This window comes from Pteropus vampyrus, unplaced genomic scaffold, assembly GCF_000151845.1.
Source record: "Pteropus vampyrus isolate Shadow unplaced genomic scaffold, Pvam_2.0 Scaffold31, whole genome shotgun sequence".
Taxonomy (NCBI): domain Eukaryota; kingdom Metazoa; phylum Chordata; class Mammalia; order Chiroptera; family Pteropodidae; genus Pteropus; species Pteropus vampyrus.
This window is the reverse complement of record NW_011888812.1, coordinates 7,429,671-7,456,838: the sequence shown is the minus strand read 5'-3', so window position 1 is coordinate 7,456,838 and position 27,168 is coordinate 7,429,671. Positions and strand designations below refer to the sequence as shown.

Genomic DNA, 27,168 nt, shown 5'->3' with positions numbered 1-27,168 from the left:
TCTTTAATGCCAATATTTGACACATACAAAAGAACATATTTATACAATTATATGTAATATGTAATTATATAAAATGTATACTTATGCTGTAAAGCACAAAAGAATGACTACCAAAGAACAAGCTTGCATCTACCTATGTATTCTTACACTATTCCAGCCTCTGTTCTTTTCTCCAGAGGCACACGCTATCCTAAATGTTATGTTTATTATTTCATTGCTCTTTTTAAACACTCTTCTATCACTCACACATTATATTTACACATAATATTTACTTCATGATATTCACACATGAATATTTACTTCGACAATATTTAGTTTACTTCTTGTGCCTCATGAAAAATGGTATAATAACTTAGGAAGTCTTCTGGGATTGGAGGTTTTTATTCAACACTCTATTTCAAAGATTCATCCATGTTGTTGTAGCTTTAGACTATTCAATTTCCTTGCTGCACAATTAAATGTCCATTAAGTAAATATACTATAACGCGTTTATTCATTTTCTGTAGTTGAGAGGGGTTAAGTTATTTCCTATTTTTAAGTCTCCTGTTGCAAATAAATGTGCAATGAGTTTCCCTAGTCTGGAGTAGCGACCTAGGAGTGAAATTGCTGGGTCACAGGATAATGCAAATATCTAACATAAAAGAGAATGCCAAATGTTTCCTAAAGGTGCTGTGACAATTTACAATCCCATGAGCACTGTTTAAAAGTACCCCTTAATCAATTTCCTTTCTAATCCTTGGTATTAATTGTAGGGGTAAAATTGCATTTTACTGCAGTCTTAGTTTGCATTTCCTCATTATTAATGAGATTGAAAATATTTTGTGTTTATTGGTCATACATATTTTTCTATGAAATGTCTGTTAATATCTTTTATGCATGTTTCTGTTTTATTATTTATCTTTCTCATCAATTCACTTATATGCTCTGCATATTAATCTTTGTAGGTTAAATATGTTATACCTATTTTCTCCAACTGGCTTATCTCTCTTTAAAAATGTCTTAAATTACAAATATTTAAACTTAATGTAGTTGAACTTATTAACATTTTCTTTTACAGTTAGTGCTTGCTTTGCTATCTTCTTTAAGAAACCTTTCTGTACTCCAAGGCCAGAAAGAACATCTCCCAAATTTTACTCTAATTTTTAAAGTTTAGTTCTTGATATCTGAATCCTTAATTCACATGGAATTGACTTTTGGTGTCAGATGTGAGATGAGGATTGAAATTAACTAAGCAACTGCCCAGCACAGCTTCCTGAATAGCCCCCTCTCCCCACTGACCTACAATTCTATGCATGTTAAGAGTCTGCTCTGGGCTTTCTATTTAGGCCCCTACTGATTTTTGTTTATTTTTGAGCAAATGGCATATTGTCTTATTGTATAAATTTTTATAAAAGTAAGGAAATTCTCACAACCTTCTTCTTCTTTTTAAGAGCATCATGTCTATTTTTTTAATCCTTCCATATAAATGTAAAAATCTGCTTTTCAAGTGCCATAAAAACACCTGTTGGTATTTTGATTATAATAGCAATGACTCTATGAATCAAATAGGAGAAAAGTGACATTTATGATGTAAGTCTTCTTATCCATGAACATTATACATCTCTCTGCTTATTTAAGTCTTTTAAAATGCCTTTTAATATGTTTTTTATCACTTTCTGCATACAAGCCTTACAAATTTTTTATTAGATTATCAGGAACTTTATATTTTTATCGTTGTAAATATATTTTGGAAATTATATTTCCTGACATTTTTTGCTGCTGTATAGAAGTACAATTTATTTTCATTTATTGACTTTACAGGCAGCCACCTTGATAAAAACGTTATTTCTAAAATTTGTCTATAGATTCTTTTGGGTTTGCTATGTAGGCAATCATGTAATTTTTGAAAATATTTTTTTCCTCCTTTTCTTTTGCCATTAATTTATTTTTCGCAATTTTACTGTCCTTGGTAAGACTTTCAGTACGAAATTGAAAAGAGTGGTGATGGTAGGCATTCTTTCAAAGAATTATTTTAAGTATTTCCTCCATTAAAAATTATCTTTGATGTATTTGTTTGTTGATTCTTCTCATCAGATTAAAGAAGTCCTGTCTATTCTTAGTTCGTGTTAGCTTTACATCTCATTGGATTTATCAAATGCAATCTACTAAAATGATTTCATAATTTTTCTTCTTGAATTTGGTGATTGAAATTTAAGGTTTTCCAAAGTTAGGCTGCTTTTGTATTTCTGGGATAAACTCGACTTGGTCAAGGTGCATCTTAAAAAAAATTTGCCATTGGATGTAGTCAGTTAATATTTTGCTTATGGTTTTGATACCTAAATTCACAAGTGAGGTTAATCTATAATTTTTCTTTTTCATAATGTCTTTGTCTAGTTTTGTTTTCAAGGTTACACTAGTCTAGGGAGGTACATGCCTGAAACTTCTGTGGTTTCCTATCCACTATCCTACTGAACATAGCCTGTGCTAAGTGCAGCTGACTGCATGAGTGTGGAATGTCTAACTGGACCTGAGACCATCTACAGTGGTCAGTGTAACTCCTTTCTGCCTTTGGCATTACTGTTGTCATGAATTGTTAACCTCAGAAGTCATTACTGTTATTATTTTTTAGAGTCATGCTCTTTTATATTTACCCTTTCTGATGCTCTTCATTCTTCCCTGTAATTGAGTTTCCAACTGAGATAGTTTTCCTTCTGCCTAAAGAATCCTCTCAGTGATTTTTAGTGCCAGTCTGTTAGTAACATACATCTTTCAGTTTTTGGTGGTCTAAAATCTTTTTTTAACCTTCATTTTAAAAAACTGAGGTATAATTTACATAGAAAGAAATGCTCAGATCTTAAATGTTAACATTCAGTTTTGATGATTACCCAAAGACAGAAAATTTCCAATATTCCAGAAAGCCCTGATTGTAGAACCCTAAGCAAATAATAGTTTTCTTTTAAGCCAGTAAATTTGGTGGTGGTGTGTTAGGCAGAAATAGATCACTGAAATAGTATTTGATATTGAGAACAGAGAATTGCCATAACAGAAACTTCAAAATGTGGCATTAGTTTTGGGAACGAGTTGTAGACATTTCTTGAAAGAGCAGCAATGAGACTATTAACGGAGGCTGGAAGAGCACCGAGGAAACCATCGCTGGAGGCCGGAGAAGAGGGGCTGTTATCCACTGGCAAAACAAAGGGTGGGGTTGCATCTTGGAATATGGAAAAAATATCCAACAAAGCTGTGGACCTGGCTAGGGAGACTTCCAGGAAGAATGCGGAAAGTGACACACAGTTTTAAAAAAATCACCTCTAACAAGGTATGAAAAGAGAAGAACTAAATAAGGAACTCTGTCGTTTTTGAGCAGAATGTAGCGAATATGTGTTCAAGCTGGGACTTACAGAGTTAGAAAAGGAAACTTTCTCAATTGCCAGAAATGTTCCCCACTCTAGAACTGGGGGAACTGGTGACAGATGGCAAGGTGGGCTTCAGAATTGACACAGAACGTAATTACTACATGCTTTCCATGTCTTCTCTTTTAAACTAACTACCCTACCCCTTACCATTCTGCCATGTCATCTTGGAAGTTAAGTTGATTCTCTTAATCGCTAGGTTATAATATCTCTCCAATTCTATAGAGTAATAAAGTAGAGAGATGCTTAACCATAGAGTAATTAATTTTAAAAACCTCCTCTCTACATAAATATCACACAGAGGCTCTCAGTTATACTTTCTGGTGTTACTTTCTGTAGGATGTATGAAAATGCAGTTTGCAAATATTTTGTTTCATGATTTCAAGCGAAAAAGATATTTAAAGATGTATTTCTCATCCACTATCAGAAATACCAAATATTCTTCACCATTAGAAGAACACCCGACTTATTTCATATACTTCGATTCCACGGTTCCCAGCACCACCACCTCCATATACCCATGCTGGAGTAAAGAAAAGAAAACTGATCAGGTAGGTTTCATCACAGAACGTAAGCAAAGTGGCAAAAAATACTAACCAAGTGATGGAAAAGGTAATGGAAAAGGGAATGAAACATTCTGTGTAGGGTTATTTCACGTTATCCCTTTAGTTACTAAGCAACTAACAGAAGTGGTTAGAGCAGCTTAGTGGCAAATAATCTGGAAAAGTTAGAAGGTGGGCGATAGTTTCCAGCTTTCCTACAGGGTGACTTACCTTTTCCAAAACTTTGGCAATTCGGGTGCCAATTTGTTCAAGTGACTGTTGTGGATATTGGTCTTTGCCAAGGTTTTGTAATACCTGGTAGGGAAGAAGATGATAGATGAGAGCAATGAAGATGAGGCAGGATCTAGATAACACTGCTGTTGCCGAGTTGGGCACTATACCGCGAAAGCAAGTTATTTCTCTGGGGTACATGCTGTGGTCCTGTTGGTAAGTCATTTTGAGGAAGACACATTTAAGGCCATTGTGCCATCCCTTTAGTCCTCTTCCCGTTAACAAAAATTACAGACACGTGAAACACATTCATTTAGCGACATTAGAAAACAGAGTAAATAAAGAAAATAAAAATGATTTGTAACCCTGTCACCCACACACAGCTACTGTTAAATATCTTTATATATCTCTCTCAAGTTTTTTCTATGTATACACTTATTATTTCTCTCACAGAGTATATGATCACACTGTATACTGTCATCTACATTTTCATATAATGTATTCTGAAAATTTCTTCATGCCACTAAATGTATTTCTTGATGGCTCCATTGTATACTACCTTATATCTATACCAAGATTTATGTAATAAATCCTCTATTGCTGGACATTTGTGGCATGTTTTCCCAATTCTTCTTGGCATAGTCTTTGCTAGGTATATGCTGGGTTTACCCTTTCCTTCTTTAGAATGTCAACAGGAGAATTAACTGCCCCAATATTTCTTGCAAGAGCCTCTATGTGATGGCAATCAGAATGCTATCTATCTCAAGGAGTGAATCAGAACTAAAATCTCCTGGTCATAAAAAAAGGCATAAGCTTAGTCTCAGGGCCTGAAAGAAGTTAGGCTTAGCCTAAAGCCACCTAGATGACAGCCAACCAAAAAAAGCCATTCTGCTTTCTGCTGTGAATTCCACAACTGTGGAGCTAAAAAACTAGAGACGGCTGAATAAAGTTGTGCACTTACCTCTGTTAACTGGCTCTCGCCTGTGTAGTGCAGGCTGGCCCGGGTGGAAACCCCATGTAAGTGGTCCAGGGTGTGCATGCTCGTGGGGAGATTACCGTTGCAAAGAGGCTCCATTGCTGGCTGCTGTATTGGAGTGGCAAAGTCTATGTGTTCTGTGATGCTGAAAAATGGAGATTACCACATTAGCTACAGAAAATCTGAGTGAGTGGGGAGTATTATTAATCAGCTGATCATAACTTCAATGTGTTATCAGCACTGTCTGCAACCACAGAATCTCAGAGCAGAGGACCTCAAAAGTTATTCAGTCTTCTCTCTCATTTTGCAGGTGTAAGGACTCCAGCACCAGGCAAGGACTATTTGTTGAATGTATAAATCAGGCTCACACCCCAGGACAAAGCAGCAGTGTTGGGATTGGGATCTTGAGCCCTGAACTGAGTAATTTTCCCAATCCACTCAAGCCGCCTCCTTTCTATGCACCATGATGTCTGATCTGCTCACTGCTTCTGGCTACTTTTTCTCACTGGGGAGGTTTGAAATCAGGGCTTTCTTCTAGGATTTCTTTTTTCAGGATATAGATAGTGATAAATACCCAAAAGTGGCTCCTATCTTTTATTTTCCCTTTATGCACAGAAGCATAACTTGTTCCCACAGAAAAAATTATCTAAAATTTATGTAGTAAATTTTATACAGAAATAGCTATTCACTGTATCTACATATAAGATGTAAGTATTTCCCTTCATGGTCCCAAAGTGGTCATTTCCTGCTATATACAGGCTAAATGTTATACACTACCACATATACCAACATGGCAAACTGGCATTGACAAATTCAATACCAGGGCTATAATAATTAATAAAGCACACCCAGTCCCTGCTATCAGGTGCTCAAAACCTTGTGAGGGGCTTATAAAAGATAAAAACATGATACAATGTCAGCACACCACAAGAGGGTATGTATTTCCTCTATGCTGATGGAGGAAGGGGATGGTTAGTGAAGAATTCCCTGAGGAAGTGAGATTTAAGTTGAGATCAGAAGGATGAGTATTGATTAACCAGGTAGGAAGAAGGTGGTAAGAAACCCACCACAGGCAAAGGAGACACCATGTGTGAAGGCCGTGACGGGAGGGAGAGCAGAGTTGGAGATGGAAAGACACACAGCAACAGATCATGAAAGGCTTTGCGGACCACTGTAAATAGCAATAAGAAGTTATTACAGCATTTAAGAATTATCTGACATACATCTGAGGGAGAATTCTGAGCACTATGGTGAGAGTGAATGGAATAGAGCCAAGAGTGAATAAAGAGGACCAGCTAGGAGGCTACTGAATGAATCCAAGTGGAGATGACAGTGATCTGGTTTAAGGAAGGTACAAGTGATAAGAACTGGTAACAAAACAAATTAAAGGAGTAAGGGAGAGGGACTGATGGGCTGAGGGATTTGAAAAAATGTCTGATCTGGAGATTCGAATTTGGGAACTGTCAACATATCAATGTTGATCAAAGTTCTGGGCCTAGATGAATCTGACTAGGAATGATTATAAGATAAGAAGGCTTAATGGTCAATCCTGGGGAACTCCAACACTTAAAGGGGAAAAAAAAGGGGCCAACAGAAGATAATGAGTGTCCAAAGAGGGAATGCAGTTTGCAGAGAGGCAGCCTTGCTCAGCTTATGTTTTGGAAGGTTTGTAAATCTGGATTTGCTCCAGGTGCCTTTTCAAGTGCTTGATGTCAGTGGGAGACACAGGTTCTAAGCTTCTAAAAAGAGGGGTCCAGTCTTCGATTCAAACTAAGTAAATTATACACGACTTATGGATAGCTTACAAAGTGTGGGCGAAGGCATTGAGACGGGGGGGCACGTTCATCATTCAGTGCAATGGGCCGAGTTCATCTGCAAGCTGTGGTCAGCAATGGTTACCCCCTCTGAACCACCAACCCTAAAAAAGCACAATTCTTCTAATAGCTGCTGACAAAAAAAGGGCACCCTTGAAGCCAGCCGAGGCCCAGTGCGGTCACTGGTACACGAATACCATGAAGCGGGGAAAGGTTTAAAGATACTCACTCAATGTTTTTTGAAGATACTGCAAGCCAGGTACTCACGATGGCAGTCAGCTCTACCCAGCGGAGTTTGACGCACTCATCTGGGCTGGGCCATCCTAGACTCTGGTAGTCACGCTTTTTTCCTGGAACCAAAGTATGTCATCAGTCAACGCAATTGCAAAGAAACAGAACCTATAGTGTCTTATGCCCAGGTGATTACTTTGCCCAGTTGGTGTAAAGGTGCTAATCATTCTTCTAGTCTTCAGAATTTCTACTGTATCTTGTCATTCACAGCAACGGAGATCAAGATTATCTCTGAGTAAAGCCTTATTCTCAATGATACACTACGAAGTAAAAATAAATGACTTTTTCACTGGATTTAAGACTGATCATCATGAGATAAGGGTTAAGATATTCTTCAATGTTAACATTCTTACCAAACTTAATTTTTAAACCCCTCTACATTTTGATTTTATAAAGACAACTCTAACTTAGCCAGGAGAAACCTATCTCCAAAGCAGGATTTTTCGACCTGGTCCTACTGACATCGTGGGCTGGATAATCCTTTGTTGTAGGGGCAGCCTGTGTGGTGGAGGATGCTTAGCTGCATCCCTGGCCTCTACCCACTAGATGTTGGTAGCACCCTTTCCTAGATGCAACAACCAAAAATGTTTCTAGATATTGCCCAAATCGCTCCTGGTAGAGAACAAGGGCTGTAAATGAAAGCAGCAGGGTGGGGAATAATGATGATAATGAAAAGTTATCATTTATTTCCAGAGAACTTACTGCGTGTTCGGGTCCTGTGCTACTTAAGTGCTTTACATTTATAACCTCACGAGGCAGGTTTTAATCCTCATTTCTCAAGCGAGAAAACAGAGACTCAGAGAGATCAAGTGACTTGCTCAAGGTGACCTGGATAGTAGGTAGAAGTGCTGGGATCCAGGTCTGTTAACTAACATGCATGACCCTGATCACCATGTTATTTAAAGGTATATAGAGCTTTTAAAGCTCTGATACTTTTCACAGGTACTACCTTTTGGGTGTAGGCTCTTCACTTAGAACAAGTCCTAAAGAAAAGAGAACTAAGTCTTGTCTGGGAACAGTTCTTCTGAAGGAATTACAATTGAATAAACAGGAAAGAGAACTTTGGCTCTGTATAACTCTTTTTATACTGTGGGAATTCACCAACAATAGAAAACTGTTTGAGGTACAGGTAGGGCTTTAGATTTATATTTTAATAAAACAGGTATTTGGAAGAGTTTGGAATGAACCCTGTTTAAATTAATAACTTAAAGAATTAAACCATAAATTTCACAATAAAGAATTAAACCATAAATTTCACAATAAAGCTTATTTTTCTTTTATGTTTAAGAAATTCATCTGAAAAATATTTATTGAGTATCTACTATAAGGGACTGAGAATTGTGTTAAGGAAGACACTAAAGTTACAGAGAGAAATAATAAAAGGGCCTCACTTTGAGCTCACAGTCTAATGAAGAAGGTAAATATAAACAAATTATTAGAATACAATAGGGTAAGTGCTATAGTGATGGTATAGAATAACTGAACAGAGACAGCAACTAATTCTGCCTAAAGGTATGAAGAAAGAAATAGTACTTGAGTTTGAAGTTTGAGGATGAGCAATATTTTAGCACCTCTGAGGTGGCATAAGGGCCTTCCAAGCAGAGAGAAAAGTGTGTACGAAGGCGAGAAGTTAACGTAGGAGCATGGTTGGTTCAGAGAATGGTGCTGAAGGGCAGAGAGAGGCTGGGTTATAAAGGGTCTTGTACGCCACACGAGAAATTTGAACTTCATCCCATAGGCAAGCAGAGGCTTTCAGCCTAGATCTCTTCATCTTGTTCACAATGATATTATAAGAGGCTCTGTTAAATGCTTTGCTGAAATCCAGGTGCACTATGTCTATGACACTTCCCTGGCCTTCCAGTTTAGCTCTCACCAAAAAAACTGAATGAAATTAGTTATGCAGTATTAGTTTTATTAGTTCTTGATAAATTTACAATGGCCTTTAATGATCTCCACTTGTCCTGCATGGGCTCACAAACTACCTGTTTAATAATTTGCTTGAGAACTTTGTCAGAATTTATCACTTGGAGTGGACAGAATCCATAGTTACTTTACAACTGGGATACTGAACCACTGAACCTCTCTAATCTTTTCTCATCTCTTCCACGCTTTAGAACATTTCACTTTAGTGACAGTGAGCAGCTCCAAGATCTCATTTGCAAGAATATTCGACGCCCTACCTGGGTCCACCTACTTGAATCCAATTAAAACTGCTTAAGTGCTCTATCATCTCAACCATATTGAGCTTTAAATTTCACTTTTACAAGACATTTTTAGCTTTTATGTTTATAGAAGTAATATAGATTTATTATAAAGTATTTATAATATAAAGTATACAATATACTTTATATTATACTTTACATAATATAAGAAAGAAAATAAAAAATCATCTATAGCCCTATCGGCACCCTGAGATAGTCACTTACAACACTGTGGTGTATTATCCTCTACACTCGTTTCTATGTGATTGTTTATCTTAGAGCATTTCATCAAATTTAAGATGTCATAAACTTTAAGGTACACATGATTTAAGAAAGAAAAATGCTGCTAATTATTATTTCAGATACTATTAATTGTAAGATGTATCTCAACTGCAGAGATATTGAAATGTGAAAAATTGTAGTCAAAATACAGTATATTTACTATTTTACAAAACTGAAGTATTCTCTATACAAAAGCATAGCTCGGAGATATTGTAGGTTCGGTTCCAGACTACTGCAATAATGCAAATATTGCAACAAAGTGAGTCACACAATTTTTTTGCTTCCCAGGGCATTTAAAAGTGAACTTTACACTATACTGTGGGTTTATTAAGTGAGCAATGGCATTAAGTCTAAAAAGTACAATGTAAGTGCCTTAATTAAAAAATGCTTTGTTGCTAAAAAATGTTAACCATCATCTAGGCCATTGTCAAGTCATAATCTTTTTGCTGGTAAAGGGTCTTTCTTTGATGTTGATGACTGCTGACTGATCAAGGTGGTGGTTGCTGAAGGTGGGGACAGTTGTGGCAATTTAAAAAATTTAGACAACAATGAAATCTCACCACATCAATCGACTCTTCCTTTCATGAAAGATTTCTCTGTAGCATGCAATGCTGTTTGATAGCATTTTACTCACATCAGAACTTCTTTCAAAACTGGAGCCAATCCTCTCAAACCCTGCTGCTGCCTTATCAACTAAGTTTATGTAATATTCTAAATCCTTTGTTATCATTTCTTCAACAGCATCTTCACAGCAATCTCTACCAGTAGATTCCATCTCAAGAAACCACTTTCTCTGCCCATCCATAAGAAGCAATTCCTCATTCATTAAAAATTATCATGTGATTACAGTAATTCAGTCACATCTTCAGGTTCCACTTCTAATTCTCGTTTTCTTGTTATTTCCACCACATCTGCAGTTACTTCTTCCATTGAAGCCTTGAATTCCTCAAAGTCATCCAGAGGGTTGGAATCAACTTCTTCTAAACTCGTTAATGTGGATATTTTGACCTCTTCTCGTGAATCATGAAAGTTCTTAATGGCATCTAGAATGGTGAATACTTCCAAGAAGGTTTTCAATTTACTTTACCCAGATCCATCAGAGGAATCACTATCTATAGTAGCTATGGCCTTATAAACTGTATTTCTTAAATAATAAATCTTGAAAGTTAAAATTACTCCTTGGGCTGCAGATCCATGGGCTGCAGAATGGATGCTGTTAGCAGGCATGAAAACAACATGAATGTTATTGTTTATCTCCATCAGAGCTCTTGGCTGACCAGGTGCATTGTCAATGAGCAGTAAGAATTTTGAGAACGATCTTTTTTTCTGTGCAGTAGGTCTCAACAATAAACCATCTTGTAAATAGATGTGCCGTCATACGAGCTTTGTTGTTCCATTTCTAGAGTATTGGCAGAGTTATTTAGAGCCCTAGGATTTTCAGAATGGTAAATGAGCACTAGCTTCAACTTAAAATCACCAGCTGCATTAGCCCCTCACAAGAGAGTCAGCCTGTCTTTTGAAGTTTTGAAGCCAGGCATTGATTTCCCCTCTGTAGCTACGGAAATCTTAGATGGCATCTTCTTCCAATATAAGGCTGTTAATCTACAGTGAAAACCTGTTGTTTAGTGTAGCCACCTTTATTAATTATCTTAGCTAGATCTTCTGAATAAGTTGCTGCAGCTTTCATACTGCTACTTCACCTTGCACTTTTATGTTATAGAGATGACTTCTTTCCTTAAACCTGATGAACCAACCTCTGCTAGCTTCAAACTTTTCTCCTGTAGCCTTTTCACCTCTCTCAGCCTTCACAGAATTGAAGAGCATTAGGGCCTTGTTCTGGATTAGGTGTTGGCTTATGGAAATGTTGTGGCTGGTTTCATCTTTCATCCAGACCAATAAAACTTCCTCTATATCAGCAATAAGGCTGCTTCGCTTTCTTACCATTCATGTGTTCATTGAAGTAGCACTTTTAACTTCCTTCAAGAACTATTCCTTTGCATTTACAACTTGGTTGTTAGATACAAGAGGCCTAACTTTCAGCCTATCTTGGCTTTTGACATGCCTTTCTCACTAAACTTAATCATTTTTAGCTTTTGATTTAAAGTGAGAGATGTGCTGTTCTTTCGCTTGAACCCTTAGAGGAACTGTGGGGTTATTAATTGACTTAATTTCAATATTATTGTGTCTCCAGAAATAGGAAGGCTGGAGGAAAGGGAGAAAGATGGCAGAATGGCCAGTTGGTGGAGGAGTCAGAATACACACATTTATAGGTTCAGTTTGCCATCTTAGATGAGTGTGGTTCGTGGCACCCCAAAAACAATTATGATAGTAACATCAAAGATCACTGGTCACAGATCAACATCACGAATATAATAATAGTGAAAAAGTTTGAACTATTGAGAGACAAAGTGAGCGAATCTCGGAAAAATGTTGGAAAAATGGCGCTGACAGATTTGCTCAATGCAGTGTTGCCGCAAATCTTCAATTTGTACAAAATGCAGCCTCAGCGAAGCACAGTAAAACGAGGTATGCCTGTACGCTGTTTTAGAAACTGCTTTTGTTTACTCACTAAATCACAAACACCTTACCTGCACAGTACACATGCTATAAATTTTTAGGCAATTACCAACATTTAGGTTATTTACAAGTTTTTATTATAAGAAACCCTGTGATCAGTATCTTTGTACTTCTATCTTTGGCACTTACAAGATGATTTATTTGGGGTAAATTACTAGAAGCAGAATTGTCAGTACATTAAAATTTTTTTGATACATATAGTGAAACTATCCCCAAATTCATAATTCGTTTTATTAGCTCTCATTGTTTATTAAAGACAATTTGATAAACAAAACTGGTACATTATTGTTTATGTTTGCACTTCTTTGCTGTTAGTGAGGCTGACATTTTCTCACGTTTAGTGGTCATTTGTGTGTGTGTATCTAGTGAACTGCCTCTGTACTTGCACATATTTTATTGAAATGCTGTATTTTCAGCAATTTGTAGGTGCTCCTCAAATAATACTGATATCCTTTGCTTAATATATATTCTGTAAAAAATACTTTGTCCTTTGTCTTTCCACTTTGTGGTATTTTCTGGTGCTAGAATTATTTTTTCTTTCTCTCGGCCTTAGAAAGTCCTTTTCCACCTTCTATGTATATAAATAACCATCTAAATGATCTTCTTTGATGATTTTATTACATTTACTGTTTAATCCATTGCAGTGCCATTTCTATGATGCTGTTCTACAGTTTGAACATTTTTTCCTTGCTACAGAAGACAGATCTAACAGAGGAAGTGTTGCTTTCTTTTGTAACCTGTTAACACAGGCTATGTTCCTTAAACAGTAGCTACTTCACGCTTTTAACTCCAACCATGACAAAATCTCCTTACCACTTTTCACAAGTCACAGTTCATTCTGGGATTTAGGCATTTTATTGTGTGCCTCTGCTTTGAGCTTTAGTGAGTACTCACACTAGATTAAATAAGACACATTTTCAGGGAAATTACCTTAAAATTTTAAGTCCAAGACTTTGAAAATTTTAAGTCCAAGACTTTGAAAATATCCTTTAAAAAAAAGAGATATTTTTAAAAAGAAATTCTACCACCACTACTTCATTGATGGCAATGGACCTGAACCTGGAGTCCAGAGATAGACTTCAGAACAACTATAAGACCCCGAAAGTATGTGTCAAATTTTGATGTATATGCATTTTTCCTGAGGAGTTCTAAAGCATTTACCCAATACCCAAAGAGATATCAGACACACAAAATGTTACTAGATAGTTAATATGTATTGAGTCCTATGTGCCCAGTTCACTTAAAGCACTTTACATGTATAAACTCATAAAATTCTCACAACCACCCTATAAAATAGATGAAATTATTATTCCCATTTTATAGATAAGGAAAATGAGGCATAGGGAACTAAATAAATGGAAAAACTGGTGTTTGAACCCAGGGAATCTGTCGCGAAGCCATATTTTCATATATTAACCTAGACTTTCAAGTTAAGCATCAATAGGATATTTAAGCTCAAGATAACAAGTACATAAGCCAGATAGTCAAATGAAAAAAGTGAAGTAATTGTCAAAACAGACTTTTAATACCAAGGATTGGCTTTGTATTCACTTAGCCCAATTACCTTCTCATCTGATCTACTTCACAAACACATCCTTTAAGAGAACTGAGATAGTGAAAACTGGAAGAAACTAGCATATCAAACATTCAAATTTACCTTGCGGCCCAGGAGATGCCACCTTTGGGCCAGTGATCTCCAGGTTTGCTTGGTAACGATGTACATTTTCTGCTTGATTTGATTCTATCTTTTTCCCAGGAGGTTTTTTAGGATCTCCTTTGGGTTTCTTTACACGTTTGACCTGAAATGTAATCTGGGAAATGGAAACATGTTAGGGACAAATGAGAACAATGATCAAATCTGTCAATGGCTGTGGATATTGGTAGCTTTAGGAATAACCAGTCCTGTGCTAAGGTTTAGTTCTTTCAGTTTAATTCTTAAAGGTCGAAATGAAAAATGTTTAGTGAAATAAACATAATAACCAAGCCTTGAAGAATGCATAGAGAAAAATGAAAATTAAGATGTCTGAACTGGGCAGTTCCAAATTTACAGGCATTGAGCGTGGCTTCACACCTATCCCATTTCCTCTGCTTCTCAGAAGAGCTACTAAATACATAAGCAATGTGACATGCTTGCTGCAGCACAGTTCCATTGTGAAGGCTGGCAGGAGTACAGGGTAAAGGAGTGCCACACACCCAACAGAAACATCACACTTTGTAAACCAGGAAGACCTCCCTGTCCCCCAAGACCTGGGCTACAATTTGGTAAAAACTGAGTTGGCAACTTTTACCCATTCTGTTGCTTCATCATCTTCACTTCTGCAGTCTCCATAGCAAGAGCTTTTGGCCACTCCATCCTGGGGACCTTTCTTCAAGACCCGTATCCCCTGCAAGTCCAGACGCCGCCCTTTCATTTCTAGTGCTCCCCCAAAGCCTTCCAGAGGCCATGCCTGTTGGAATTCATCCACCAAAGCCAAGATCTCTTCTGACATTTTTGTTTCATCTGAATTCTCCATCTCATCAGAACCATTGCTTTCCTCAACCACTGTACCTGAAATTCAAGTGCCAGCATGTTATTAAAAATTACAAAGTATTATTTTCTATGGCTGAGTAAAATTCTACACATACACACTCCATTTTCTTTATTCAATCATCTATTGATGGGCACTTAAGTTGCTTCCATATCTTGGCTATTGTAAATAGCGCTGCAGTGAACACAAGGGTGCATATAGATACAGAGAACAAACTAATGGTTGCTGGATGGGAGGGGCATTGAGGGGCTGGGTGAAGAAGGTGAAGGGATTAAGAACTACGAACTGGTAGTTACAAAACAGTCGTGGAGATGTAAAGTACAGCATAGGGAATGCAGTCAATAATGTTGTAATGACTATGTATAGTGCCAGGTGGGTACTAGATGAAATGGGGGTAACACTCTGTAAATTATATAAATGTTTAACCACTGTGTTATACATCTGAAACCAATATAAAATAAGAGTGTCAACTGTAATTGAAAAAAAAAAAGGTTTTACCTTTAACTGTAGACCAAATTTTGAGGAAAGATTTTTTTGCTCTATTCATCTTCCACTCTCTCCCCTCAAAATTACACAGTATTCATCCAAGTATCTGAGTGACTCCAACTTCACTTTTGCAGAAAAGCTTTGGCTCTGCTTAGAGGCACTTCTCTAGCACACTTTCATAAAAATACCATTCAGCATCTTCAAAATTCATAATAAAATATTATCTTTGTCATGTGGCTTTTGCCACAAGCCTGGCTGAAAACAACGGCAGCAGCTAGAGGGCAAGCAGTCATCGACTATGTCCCTGGTAAGCGTAAGGATGGCTATTTTACATCTATATATTTTTTGAAAAGGCCAACTTGCTCTAGATATAAGACATAGATGGCAAAAATGAAGTTTGCTATATGTTACTTATTAATATGTGAGATTATGTAATAATCATATGAAATATCGAAACTGCATGTCCAGACCATATAGTCTAATTGCCTTAAGTGAACAATGATTTGTTTAATGAGAAATTATCCAAATTCCACACAAAGGCTTCCATTTTCACTAATGGCTGATATAAGAAATAGCAATATACTAGCATAATTTTTTCCTTAAAATGCTATATTGCTGAAGTTTCTTATGTAAAGACTCCCATGGATGTTTCTCAGCATAATGGCCTCGTAAACCTTCTCTCTCCTGAGACGTCGGTGTTTCCATTATGACACACTGATGGTTACACAGCCCTACTAGCTTCCCTTTATGCTTAGATAATTAAGAAGCACAGGGAAAAATCAGTTTGAGTTTCTTAATAGAATGCTTTCCTTTTTTAAAAAAATTCTTTACTACTTAACTTTTTTTTATTTTGAATTGACAGCTGACTCTTATACTGTATGTTCCATGACAGTTATCTCCAATCCTTTTTGGAAGTAGATAGGGTACAAAAACAAATAACAAAATGAAAATGCTTCTTTTTGTAATATGCACCCGCTGGGCAACCTGAGAGCTTGGGGCTGATTGCTCACAAAATGCTAGTCTATGTGATCCTGGTTATCTTGATAATCTTCTGTTGGCAATTCTGGCTTGTTCAGTGATCAGAACACGGTACTGGAAAGGCTAAGGTCAGGAATCTCATAACCATATACCAGAGCTATAGTCACATTGAGAAAACCATCTTAGAAATGTACAGCACTCATCTCTGAGGCAGTTTGGGATGAGAAATATGGCTGACTACTAAGGCTAAAAGTAACTTAAAAGCTTTGAGCTGTACTCACAAAAGCTTCAGTGTCACCCGTAGGACTGGTGGCATCTCTACCTCCCATCCCCCATTCTATTCCAGAAAGTGGGAAGGTCTGTTGGCAGGCCTGGAGTACCACCAGAAATCTCTGTTATTCTTTCTTGGAAAAGCTACACGGCTCTTCTACTTGTAACAAGTGACTACAAAATGTACTACTGTTCTTTCAAGGAAGTTTCTTTTAGATTTCCTGAACCCAATTGCTGGTTTCTATTGCTTATTATAAATGATGTTGTGAAACAAGCATGAAGTAAAGGAAGGGTCTGCAAAAGCTGTTTTTTTGGAACATTCAAATAAAAATGGTTGGTTACTTGCCTAAATTATGGGGCCAGTAGTATAAACGCAGGGCTGACAAAAAGGTTAAATTTTCAGTTTCTATCTTGTTTGTTACTATATTCCAAATGTCCAGAAATGTACCTGCCACATAGCAGGCACAGAATGAATTAATGGGAACTCAGGAATAATTTGTTTTGTGATGGTCTTGAGAAACTGCTACTCCTGCCTTTGCCTCGTCCTGCTGGTGATTTAAGACTTTTTAAACTGTAAGATTTACTCGTCATGTGTTCAAGTACTGTCAACCTGGCTGAATGGTAAGCACCAGAAGGGAAGGTACGTCTTCAGCGTAGTGACTGGCAGTGTGTCATTTATGAGTTCCTCAGTGGCTAACCCAGGAAAGCAGCTGGACAGAGCTGCTACGGGGATCCCAAACAGCCACTGAGTTAGAAGGGTCGCCCCGCATCTGACCTGTAACAACATCATCAGCTCCAGCATTTCTCATGTTATTTTAGCTGCTTCTCCTTCCTTCTCCTCCAGGTACTATGGGATTCTCCTTGCACCTGGTCCTGAGTCAGGAAAGGGTGTTTTGACAGACTTGGCCACAGCCAAGAAGATGAGCGTAAAGAAACGTGGCTTTGAGCCAAAGGGAGTGCGCAAGTAACTACTTCCCAGTGTACGGTTAAGCCGCATGTGGATGCTGTTTGGAAGCCTTATTTCCTTTCTGTAACTGCTACTACTTAGGAAGCAATCATGCTGTTTAGCTGCAAAGAGCTCCCAAAGGTTAATGCTTCCCTGTTCCCTGACTATTAGGTAATATATATCATTAAAAAGTTTTTAGAGAGATGGGCTTTCATTGATGGAAATCAATATTCAAATCAAGAGAGACTACGATGCTAGCTGGCAGCTATTTACCATGCATTTTAAAAGGCTGCTGGGGATGGGGGGCGGGTAGCAATGCCTAAAGAACAATGTTAAACAAAGGTGAGGAATAGGGAGATCATAAAGGTGCTATAAGCTAGAAGAAAAATAAACCAATCTTTACTTATTTAGAGCCCACTATGTGCCCATCTACATGTTATAAGCTATGCAGGTGGGAACGAAAGGAACAGGAACCTAAGGAATCTGACCCTGAGCAATTATATTAATTTATAATCAAGGTAAAGATGCAAAATGGTTACGTTAAATAATGAGAAAAAAGAAAATTCTTGAGTATAGTCACAAAATGCTTCCTAAAGGAAGGTAGACTATGTGAGGTGGGATTTAGGCGGAACAGAGGGCCAGGGAGGGCACTCCCAGAGTGACGGCACTCAGAAAGCCTGTACGCATATACTTACACACCTACATACTGATACGGGCTTAAGGAAGGTATGTGTGAAGGCACTACTAATTTCAAATTAACTCGAACAAAACATGTATATAGATGATATCAGGAAATAAGATACCGGGGGAAGATAGGTGACATTGAGAATGTCAGGAAAAGAGTCATTGCAAAAGGAGACTCTTGTTTGTTAAGCAGCATAATGAGATGAGAGCCATAGTATTTATGAAGGTTAGAACAGTAAATCACTTGGTGTATTTGGGGGTAGGGTGAAGGAGAGAAGAACAGAGGACAAAGAGACCAATTAGAAAGGTATTTTGATGATCTATATGAGTTATATAAAGGGAGGCTGACTTAGGGTGAGGGCAAAGGGAATCCTAAAAGGAGGGGGAGGGAAGAAGAGGTATGTGAGGAAATTTCAATGGAGAAAAAGTAAGAGAACTTGGTGATTAAATGGATTTAATGGTCAAGAATAGGGTAGGTTTAAAGATGATTTTGAGATTTTAAAGCCTAATATGATATAGGGAGCTTCTTACTATGTGAATCTTGTTTTGGAATCTGTATGAAAACAGAATGCCATTTACAAAGACAGTGGAGTTAGGAAAGGGCAATAGAGTAATGCACTGGGATTTCAGACCCGTATTCATTAATTCATTTAAACATTCGTTGCTGTGTGTCTAACAATGTGATGAGGGTTCGAAATATAACAACCCATGGAGCATACAGTCTAGGCTAGAATGGATGGAGGAACATATCTCCTGACATTGTTCAATAAGCAGCTGGAAAAACAGAATTTGGGCCTGGTGAGTGGTCTGGACTGCAGAAGGATCTCAGGTTTTAAATTGTGTTTGAAGCAAGAAGAGAAAGTCAATATTAGGCTTGCTGCTATGAGACAGATGGTATAATGTAAACTGAAGATACAGAGACTGAGGCCCACATCTCTATTATTTTCTTTATCTTCTTTAACATGTAACCTTTTTACACTGGAAAAAAGGAGAATAAATATTGTGAAGTGAAGAGACTATGAGCACCCACAGTGAGGCTTATATGAGTTCATGTTTTTTCACTTGGATGAATCTTAACCCTGGGTGCTAAAAAAGCTTACAGTTGAGTGTGAGCAATGTTAGGTAACCCATCAAGAATCCCAGGAAGGAAGAGAAGTGCTGAGAGATGGAGAGAAGTAAGAGTGTGTAGTTCTGATTAAAAAAGAAAAAAGAAAAAGCCAGGAAAACAGGAAACACACAAACAAACAAGCAGAAGAAAATGAAGAAGTCTGCTACAATCTTTTAATGTTCCAGAGACACTGGAGATTTCTGGTTAGGTATGGGCATCTCAGTTTAAGAAATTCGCAAAGCAGAGCACATTCACATAAAAGTACCTTGGTACTCAAAATCCCATGAAATGAAGAAGGACGGAAGAAACCAAGGGTGACGTACAAAACTATTACTTTTACTATATACATCTACATACAAAAAAAAAATCAGGCATGAAAAATATTTTGCAGGAGAAAGGGGGAGGGAGGATGTAGACAAGGGAAAAAATTTAAATAATTTCTTCAATAAAAAAATACACAAATGTATCAAAGTAACAGGCTATACATCTTGGATTTACACAATGTTACAGGTCAAATCTATTCAATAAAAATAAATAGAATAAATTACTTTAAAGAACAGAAAAAAAATTTTTGCTAGATTTTTTTTAATTCGAGAGATTACTTTGAAGTTGAGGATGGGACTAACAGCCCTAAAGGAAGGAAAAACATTGTGGTGGGGGAGTGGGGGGAAGGTGTAGGTAGGAAAAATTATCTTCGAGTCTCTAAGGAAATGTGATACTAATAAGAGACAGGACTGACTTTGTTAGCCTCAGAGGGCAGGACTCAAAACGAGAAGTCATATTTTAGCTAAATATTAGGAAACTTCTGAATAGTCAGAAAATGAAATAGGCTACCCAGGGAGAGACGGAGCTCTAGATGCCTACAGCGTTTGTTGGAGACACTACTGAGAGGGAGTGGAACATCAGAAGGTGATTAAAAGAAGGTGGCTATATTTGATAAGAAGCAGTATTAATAATCTTGGAAGAGAGATTTCAAGAAGAGTTTTAGGGAGCAGAGGACGGAAAAATGAGTGCTACATACAAAACAGATTAATAACAGAAGTAAAGATCAAACATTTAAAAAGATGGCCAGCAAAAGAAAGTCCTTTCTTCAAAATCTGACTCGGAACATCTTCAGAAAGTCTTACATGATTAATTTCAACTGGTCTGAGTACCCGACTGTGGTTTCTGAAGGCAAGCAGGCAAATTCTACCTGTAAGAATGATACCACTGAGGATGAACCTTTGTCTCACAAAACAAAAAAAGCACACTATGGAATTAGACAAATTTGGCTTCAAATTAGGACTCCACCACCATAGGACCTTGGACAATTCTGCCTTGAGTTCTAATGTCTCCTTTAAAAGGCAGTGGTCTTGTTTTTGAAGTCAGAACGTAAAGCTGGTAGACTGGCTTAAGATTTAATGCATAAACAATGGCATGAAATTTCAAGCCAGTAATCAGAGAACAAAATTCTGAGACGATAACCTAGAAAAGCAAGTAAGGAATCTTTTCTGTAACACCTCTCGTGCAAATATGTCAGGGCTCCCTTTAAGTGGACAGATGTTTACTGAGCAGATACTGTGTGTATACGCATGTGAGGACTTTGGCTCGTAAGCAGCCTCTGAGTTCAGAAGCAGTGGAATTCTGCCTATGTTTGTAGAAGCGAATGTTTACTGAGTTCCAACTGTGTACAAGCACTACCATAAATGTTTCCCTAAGTTATTTCATTTGAATACTCAAAACCACTTTTGGGCTTTTTTTTTTTTTTTTGATTACTTTTAAAATTAATGAGGTAAGAAAAGCTCAGCAAGATTAAGTAACTTGCCCAAGTTTTAACAACTAGTACGTGGTGGAACCAGGGCATGGCAACACCTCTGACTACATCTACGCTCTTCCTTCCACATGTATGGTCCACATCTACGGAACTAGATCATGACGGATTAAAACAGTGGTTTTCAAATGTTAATCAGAGACATGATTTTCACCAATCCTTAGCAAAAGGAAAAAGAAAAGACATGTATATAAAGTTATAACACACACACGCACATCTAGAAACACATTTGTTGGTTTGTTTGCCACCTGTCCATTTTTGAGAGAGACTGACCTTTATTTTGAGATTGTCTTTGTACTTTTTTGACATTAGCTTTATAAAATGGTAATAGCAGATGCTAGTTTTCTTTAAAAATGACCTTACCAATTAAAAAATAAAGTTCTAATCCATGAAAACCCGAACTCTTGAGAACCATAGGCAAAAGGACACCGTTCATGGAATCAGATGACTTGAGAACAGTTTTAATTATGCCACCTATTGAAGATCTTGGGCAAGCTACCTAACTTCACCGAACCTCAATTTTCTCATTTATAATATGAGCTGAGTAATAAAGTTCACAGGTTAATACATAATTCATGATATTCTGTAAATTATAAGTACCACACAAAGTTAGTGATTATCATAATAGTTTATGGTTACTAGAGAAAAATGCTATTTGCATTTTTAAAACTTTCACCCAAAAATATAGTTTTGAAAAATTCTGTAATGTCTGTGCTTGGCTCTTATTACAACACACTATTTTTATTAAAAAGTGAAGTTTTTCTGACACTGATAACTGCACTATAGGAATCTTGCTGATATAAACATGTTAACTTATACCACGACTGTAGCCCCTGTGGACACGTCAGCATCTAGGGAAATTTCAGAAAGTACTCCCAGGATTTAGACATATGGGAAAGAAAAGTTAGTATCTGAGAGTAAAACTAGTAAGAGTCATCATCATACTACGGATTAAATTAGGGAGCTGAAAAGGAATCCACCCTAAGAGACAGTCTGCATGATGCTGAAGGGACCTGGACAGCATCTAGTCTCAGTGAGGGCAACAGTACTGTATGCCCGGTACGGAGATGGAACGGAATTATGTGCGGAACGTAAGCACTAGGGAACGATCTCTTAGAAACAAAGCATGCTTTTGGTTGGGTTTCATTCTGAGCTTTGCCAGGAACAATGACTTTCATTTGGTGGTAGTCATGGGTATTTGAGTCACTAGGGAGTTGTGTTGGAATATAGCATTTCTATAAACTGAACAAAATACCCCTTAACATTACTCAGTTTCATCTGTACTGATTTCTGAATTTATCAAGCTACCTCATGATGTCCACTAGGTTGTGTGGGTGTCTGATGCCAGAAAGACACATGAGTCTGTCAGGCACCAGAGAGGAGGAGCTTCCTTGTAAATGAGCAAACTGGCCATCTAGTTTAAGACACTATCTCTTTTGAGTTGGCAAATGGGAGTTAGTGTCATTAAAACCCAGTAATTTCTGATAGAACTGATGAAACTCATTTTCTAAACCTGCAAAGGTGAAGGTCATGATTTCCCTTCTGAGGTCTAGCTTGCTTCTCTTAGATATCTTTATATGTATATATAATTCCACTTAGAAGAAAGCACAAAATTTTAGAATTGCCTAATATGTTAATCCAACCAACACAGGAAGGCAAATGCCTTATTTCATTACTTTAACAAGTATTTACTGTACAGGAATATAAAGTTACATAGAACATGGTATATATGAAACTTGTAGTCTGATGGGAGATAAGACATACAAATAACTAATATCATACAAAATGTGCCTTGACAGAAAGTGGAAACAAGATAGCAAGCAGATGGAGCAACTAAATGCTTGGAGAACTCTGATACTAAGACATTTGAACTCTTCCTATAGGTAAGAGAGCCACTGAAAAATGTAAATGTAGGCAACTTATCTGAACGAATATAATTATAGAAATAAGATCTATTGGATACACAAAAAATTGGTGACAGGGGTTGTTTCTGCTTTTTAAAAATTGTACCATTACATATATTATCTCTCTCTCTCTCCTACTCATTCTTACTCTCTCCCTCCTTCCATCTCCCTTTGTTCCTTTCTCTCTCTCTCTAGACTGAAGTAAAAGACTAGATAACAGGCAACCCACTTATGAGGCCACTGCATTAGCTCAGGCAGAGCTGAAGAAAGTCTGAATTTAGGCAGGGGCAGAAGGAATAGATGAAGAGATGGCAGATTCAACAGGTCTTAGGGACTGACTGGGTATAGTGATGACTGGGTAAGTTGAGATGCCATTATCATAAAGCAGGAATATAGGAATTAGAAGCAGTTCAGGAGATAGGGTGAAAATGAGGACAAGTTCAAGTTTAGATATGTTAAATTTAAAGTCCATGTGGCATATGTAGATAAAGAGAGCACTACAAAGGGGGAAATGAAATCTGGCGTTATAGAGAATATCTTAGCTGAAAATATCAATTTGGAGTCACTGGTATATTCAAAGATAGGTGAAACACCAAGAGATAACACGCGGAGGGGATAAGGAAAGAAGACCAAGATTAAGATCTTAGGTAACCCAGAGAGTAAGGGGCAAAGAAAAGAAGAAGTGAAGGAAGTTGAAAAAGATGTTCTGGAGACAGGAAGAGAGTCAAGAGCAAGAGATATCCCAGAAGCCAAGAAGAGGAGGAGAGAATTTCAAGAAGTGAGAAGCTGTGCATAGTTCCAATGCAATAAAGAGGTTAATCAGGACAAGTACTAAAGTACTCACTCTGGCAGTTACAGAACTGATAATCTTAAGAATAGGTCAGTACGGCACAGCTCAAAACATGGTCATAAAATGGAATTTTACGAGCAGGCCTGGTAGGTATGCCCATTATTCCAAATCTTTACATTTTATGGGGTTAGCCTAAATACAACTTATCTTGCTTTGTTTCAATGACCTCCTCAATAGACTAATAACATTAAGAAGACTGGTACATAAACATATCAAATTTGTTCCAGCAAAAGAAGACACTGAGGCAGAGAAAAAAGAAGTGTGAAGAGCGTTTTCACATTATAGCTTGCCTTGTGTCTCACCATTTGAGGGTCACCCTCATGATCCTACAATGTAATAAACGAGTGACTGTTAAAAGGAGGAAACACAGTTGAGAGCAGAGAAGAGTCTAAGCTGAAAGCTTGGGAGTTGATTTTACCCCAGAAGCACAGCTCAGGTCAAATCAACTTACTTTCAAGTCTAAGGACATCTGAGTCCCTTCCTGAATTCTCAAGAGAGAATACAGGGTCCTCCTCTGTTCCTGTCTCAGAGGGCTCTTCTTCAGCAGCATCCAGTGACTGTGAGTTGTCAAAATATTTCTGTTTGTCATGGCTGTTGTCCAGGGTTTTCTCATGACAATTACCTCAATGACAAGAGACACAGACACAGCACATTAGAAACATCTCTCTTCTGCAGTCCCATGGCTCAATGTCCCCAAGTACCAAGAAGAGCAAAAAGGTGACAGTATAAGTTTTTCTCCAGCACAACACACAAAAATCAGTGAGCTGGAGAGCCCAAAGCCAGATCATTATTGTGATTCAAGATTTTGCACTAAAGTTCAAGTTTCACCTGCTAGGTTATTGGGGAAAAAAATTGTAACAAAGATCAAGTCCCAAGATCTCACTCCATTCATAATAAATGATGAAACATTTCTTTGAAAGTCAAAAACATCATAAAAAAGTTTTCCTTCTATATGCCTTTCAAAGGTGAAATGACAGATTAGTATCTGAATTAATCTGGAGATAAATTATAGCAGAGAAATATACCATTTTTATTTTTGCATCATAGCTTAAAATGAAAGATACACCAAAAGATAAGGATTATAAATTTAAATGGACTTAAAGGGAGATGATGATAGTAGAAATCCAGTTAAGACTGCAATATCACAAAGGTGACTGTTTTTCTTTCGGAAAACAAGTCATATAAAGATTTATCTAAACATGAAATGTCACTCTTGAATGTAATCATAGTATTCTTTGATACTTTCTGGTATGTGTAGTGAGTCTGATCTCTTACTCAGTTTTGCCAGTGAGTCAAAAAGCTTTGACCCCACTAGGGACTGAGTGTTGACATGCATAAAGAGCCACAATCCAGGTCCACCTGATGGTCATTCTCTGGATGGGGGACTAGGTTACTAGGCTGATGTGTCTGACGTGGCAGTGCTCTGGCTAGCTGATCAGGTCTTCTCTTCCTTGCTCATATTCCATACGCATTGTTGCTGAAGATGCACGTTCAGTGGAAGCCTACGACTTTCATATTGCAGCATAATTATCTGGGTAAGAGTGAATAAGTAACTTTCCTCCTTTACTAGAACAAGTTTATTTTTCAGAGAATGTTGTCTCAAAGAGATGTATGTTTTCAAACTCTCTCTGCAGCAGTGGAAGTACAAGAAGTCTCTTTCTGGATTTGATGACTCCCTTATAGATTCCACAGTTTAGGAAAGCACTTCTCAGGCCGTTTCCCTATTGTGCCAGGGAAACATACTGAACCAAAAATCCCTTTCCAACCTACTGAGTTTCGAGTAAGGGGACTGCATGCGTAGGGAGTCATTTTCCATTTTCTAATTCTACACTATCACACAGTAAGTAAGTGGTAGGTCTGGGATTTGGATCAGTTCTATCACAAATCTGAGCCTACAGTATTCAACAAAGCTATGTCGAAACTGAGGATTCTTTGTTTCAAGAGAGTTTCACCTCTCAAGATATTTGCAAGCAACTTGGAGAGACAGTAAATACAAGATAACAAACAATAACGAGGTAGCATACTATGCCAAATAAGTTCTTCAGAGAATAAGCTTTGAGTAGGTAGAATCTGAATTTTTAAAAATAGGTAGGACTTAAAAAGGGGAAAACTACAAGAAAGGGAGCCAATATTTGTTGAGTGCTTTGTATTTTTCTTCCACTTACCTCTCAAAAACACCTTGTGATATATCATTAATCTTCATTTTACAGATAGTAAGTAACTTAATAGTAAGTTAGTGGTAGATCTGAGATTTGAATCAGTACTATCTTACTACAAAGCTTCTCGGGTTTCCACTAGTCAATGCTACCTCTTTAGCAGAAAAGTAGAGAAGGAGGCATTCTGGGCAGGATGAAACCACGTGCTGAGCAAAGCGACAGAACAGGAATTCACATTTGTGTTTGGGAGACAATGGGAGGGAAGGTGTGGGGTGTGTTTGTGTGTGTGCTTATGTGTGTCCTGGAAGGCTAAGAGAAAAGAAGCCATGGCAATAGCAGTTGATTTTTCTAGATTCTCCTGTCAGGACAGAGGTTACTGATTTGCCTCCACTTCTGTCTTCATCATCTAGTGTGTGTGGGTAAGGATGAAGATACTAAGCATACTAAAATAAAACAGAGCAATGACAACTCTACATACCTAACTGCATAAAATCTACTATGAAGGACATCACACTTCTCAGAGATAATTCTTAATTAAGATATAAATAAGCATGATTATTAAAAGCAGAAAGGAAATAATGATGACAGTGATGCTGCTAATTTTGAAACATGTTATTCCTACTGAATATTCTCTGCCTTCAACTTTGGTGAATTTGCCTCTAAAGTTTTTTTTACCTTGACACAGGTGGTGTAAAACCATGTTGCAAAAGCAAAGGACAAAGCTTTAACACTGGACCCAGTGAAATTCTGTGTTTTCTGCAGTCGACTCCCTCCTCCAACCTTTGTGCCTCTTAATTTTTCTCTCCCACCCTCTTCCTATTACAAAAATTTGATTGGTTTCATCATTTTGAATGTCAGCAGTATTTTAAAATGCTTTATGAGTAATTCATCAACTATGATATGCATAAGACCGTGAAGCTAAACTTAGTCCTCTTGCATGACCTCGAGACCCAGACACCCTCCTGAAGCAAGCCTTGTGCGTTCTAAAAATGCCATGTCCTCCGACTCAAGAAATGGGGGCCAAACATCTCGGAGGGAGGGCAGAAGGGGATCAGGGAGAACCGAGGGAACAGAAGGAAGAATAAGAAGTTTATGTTAGGATACTTCTTGGAAATAGAATCAAAATGATCAAGTAAAAACTA

The 27,168-nt window shown here is 37.5% G+C and overlaps 1 protein-coding gene across 4 annotated transcripts in view; it reads right to left on the bottom strand.

The window, feature by feature from the left end:
• The window catches only part of TTC17 (tetratricopeptide repeat domain 17), a 95,909-nt gene that overhangs the window by 7,243 nt on the left and 61,498 nt on the right, over positions 1-27,168 (bottom strand). For 3 of the 4 annotated variants that reach the window (XM_011356844.2, XM_011356845.2, XM_023528691.1), the window contains 6 exons: positions 24,322-24,492; positions 14,595-14,854; positions 13,964-14,117; positions 7,185-7,305; positions 5,127-5,286; positions 4,166-4,249 (listed from right to left, as the gene is read on the bottom strand). In XM_011356844.2, the coding sequence (XP_011355146.1) occupies positions 4,166-4,249; positions 5,127-5,286; positions 7,185-7,305; positions 13,964-14,117; positions 14,595-14,854; positions 24,322-24,492 (950 nt within the window). Of the gene's footprint in view, positions 1-4,165; positions 4,250-5,126; positions 5,287-7,184; positions 7,306-13,962; positions 14,118-14,594; positions 14,855-24,321; positions 24,493-27,168 lie in introns of those variants that run through there. The other variant, XM_023528692.1, reaches the window with a different exon arrangement.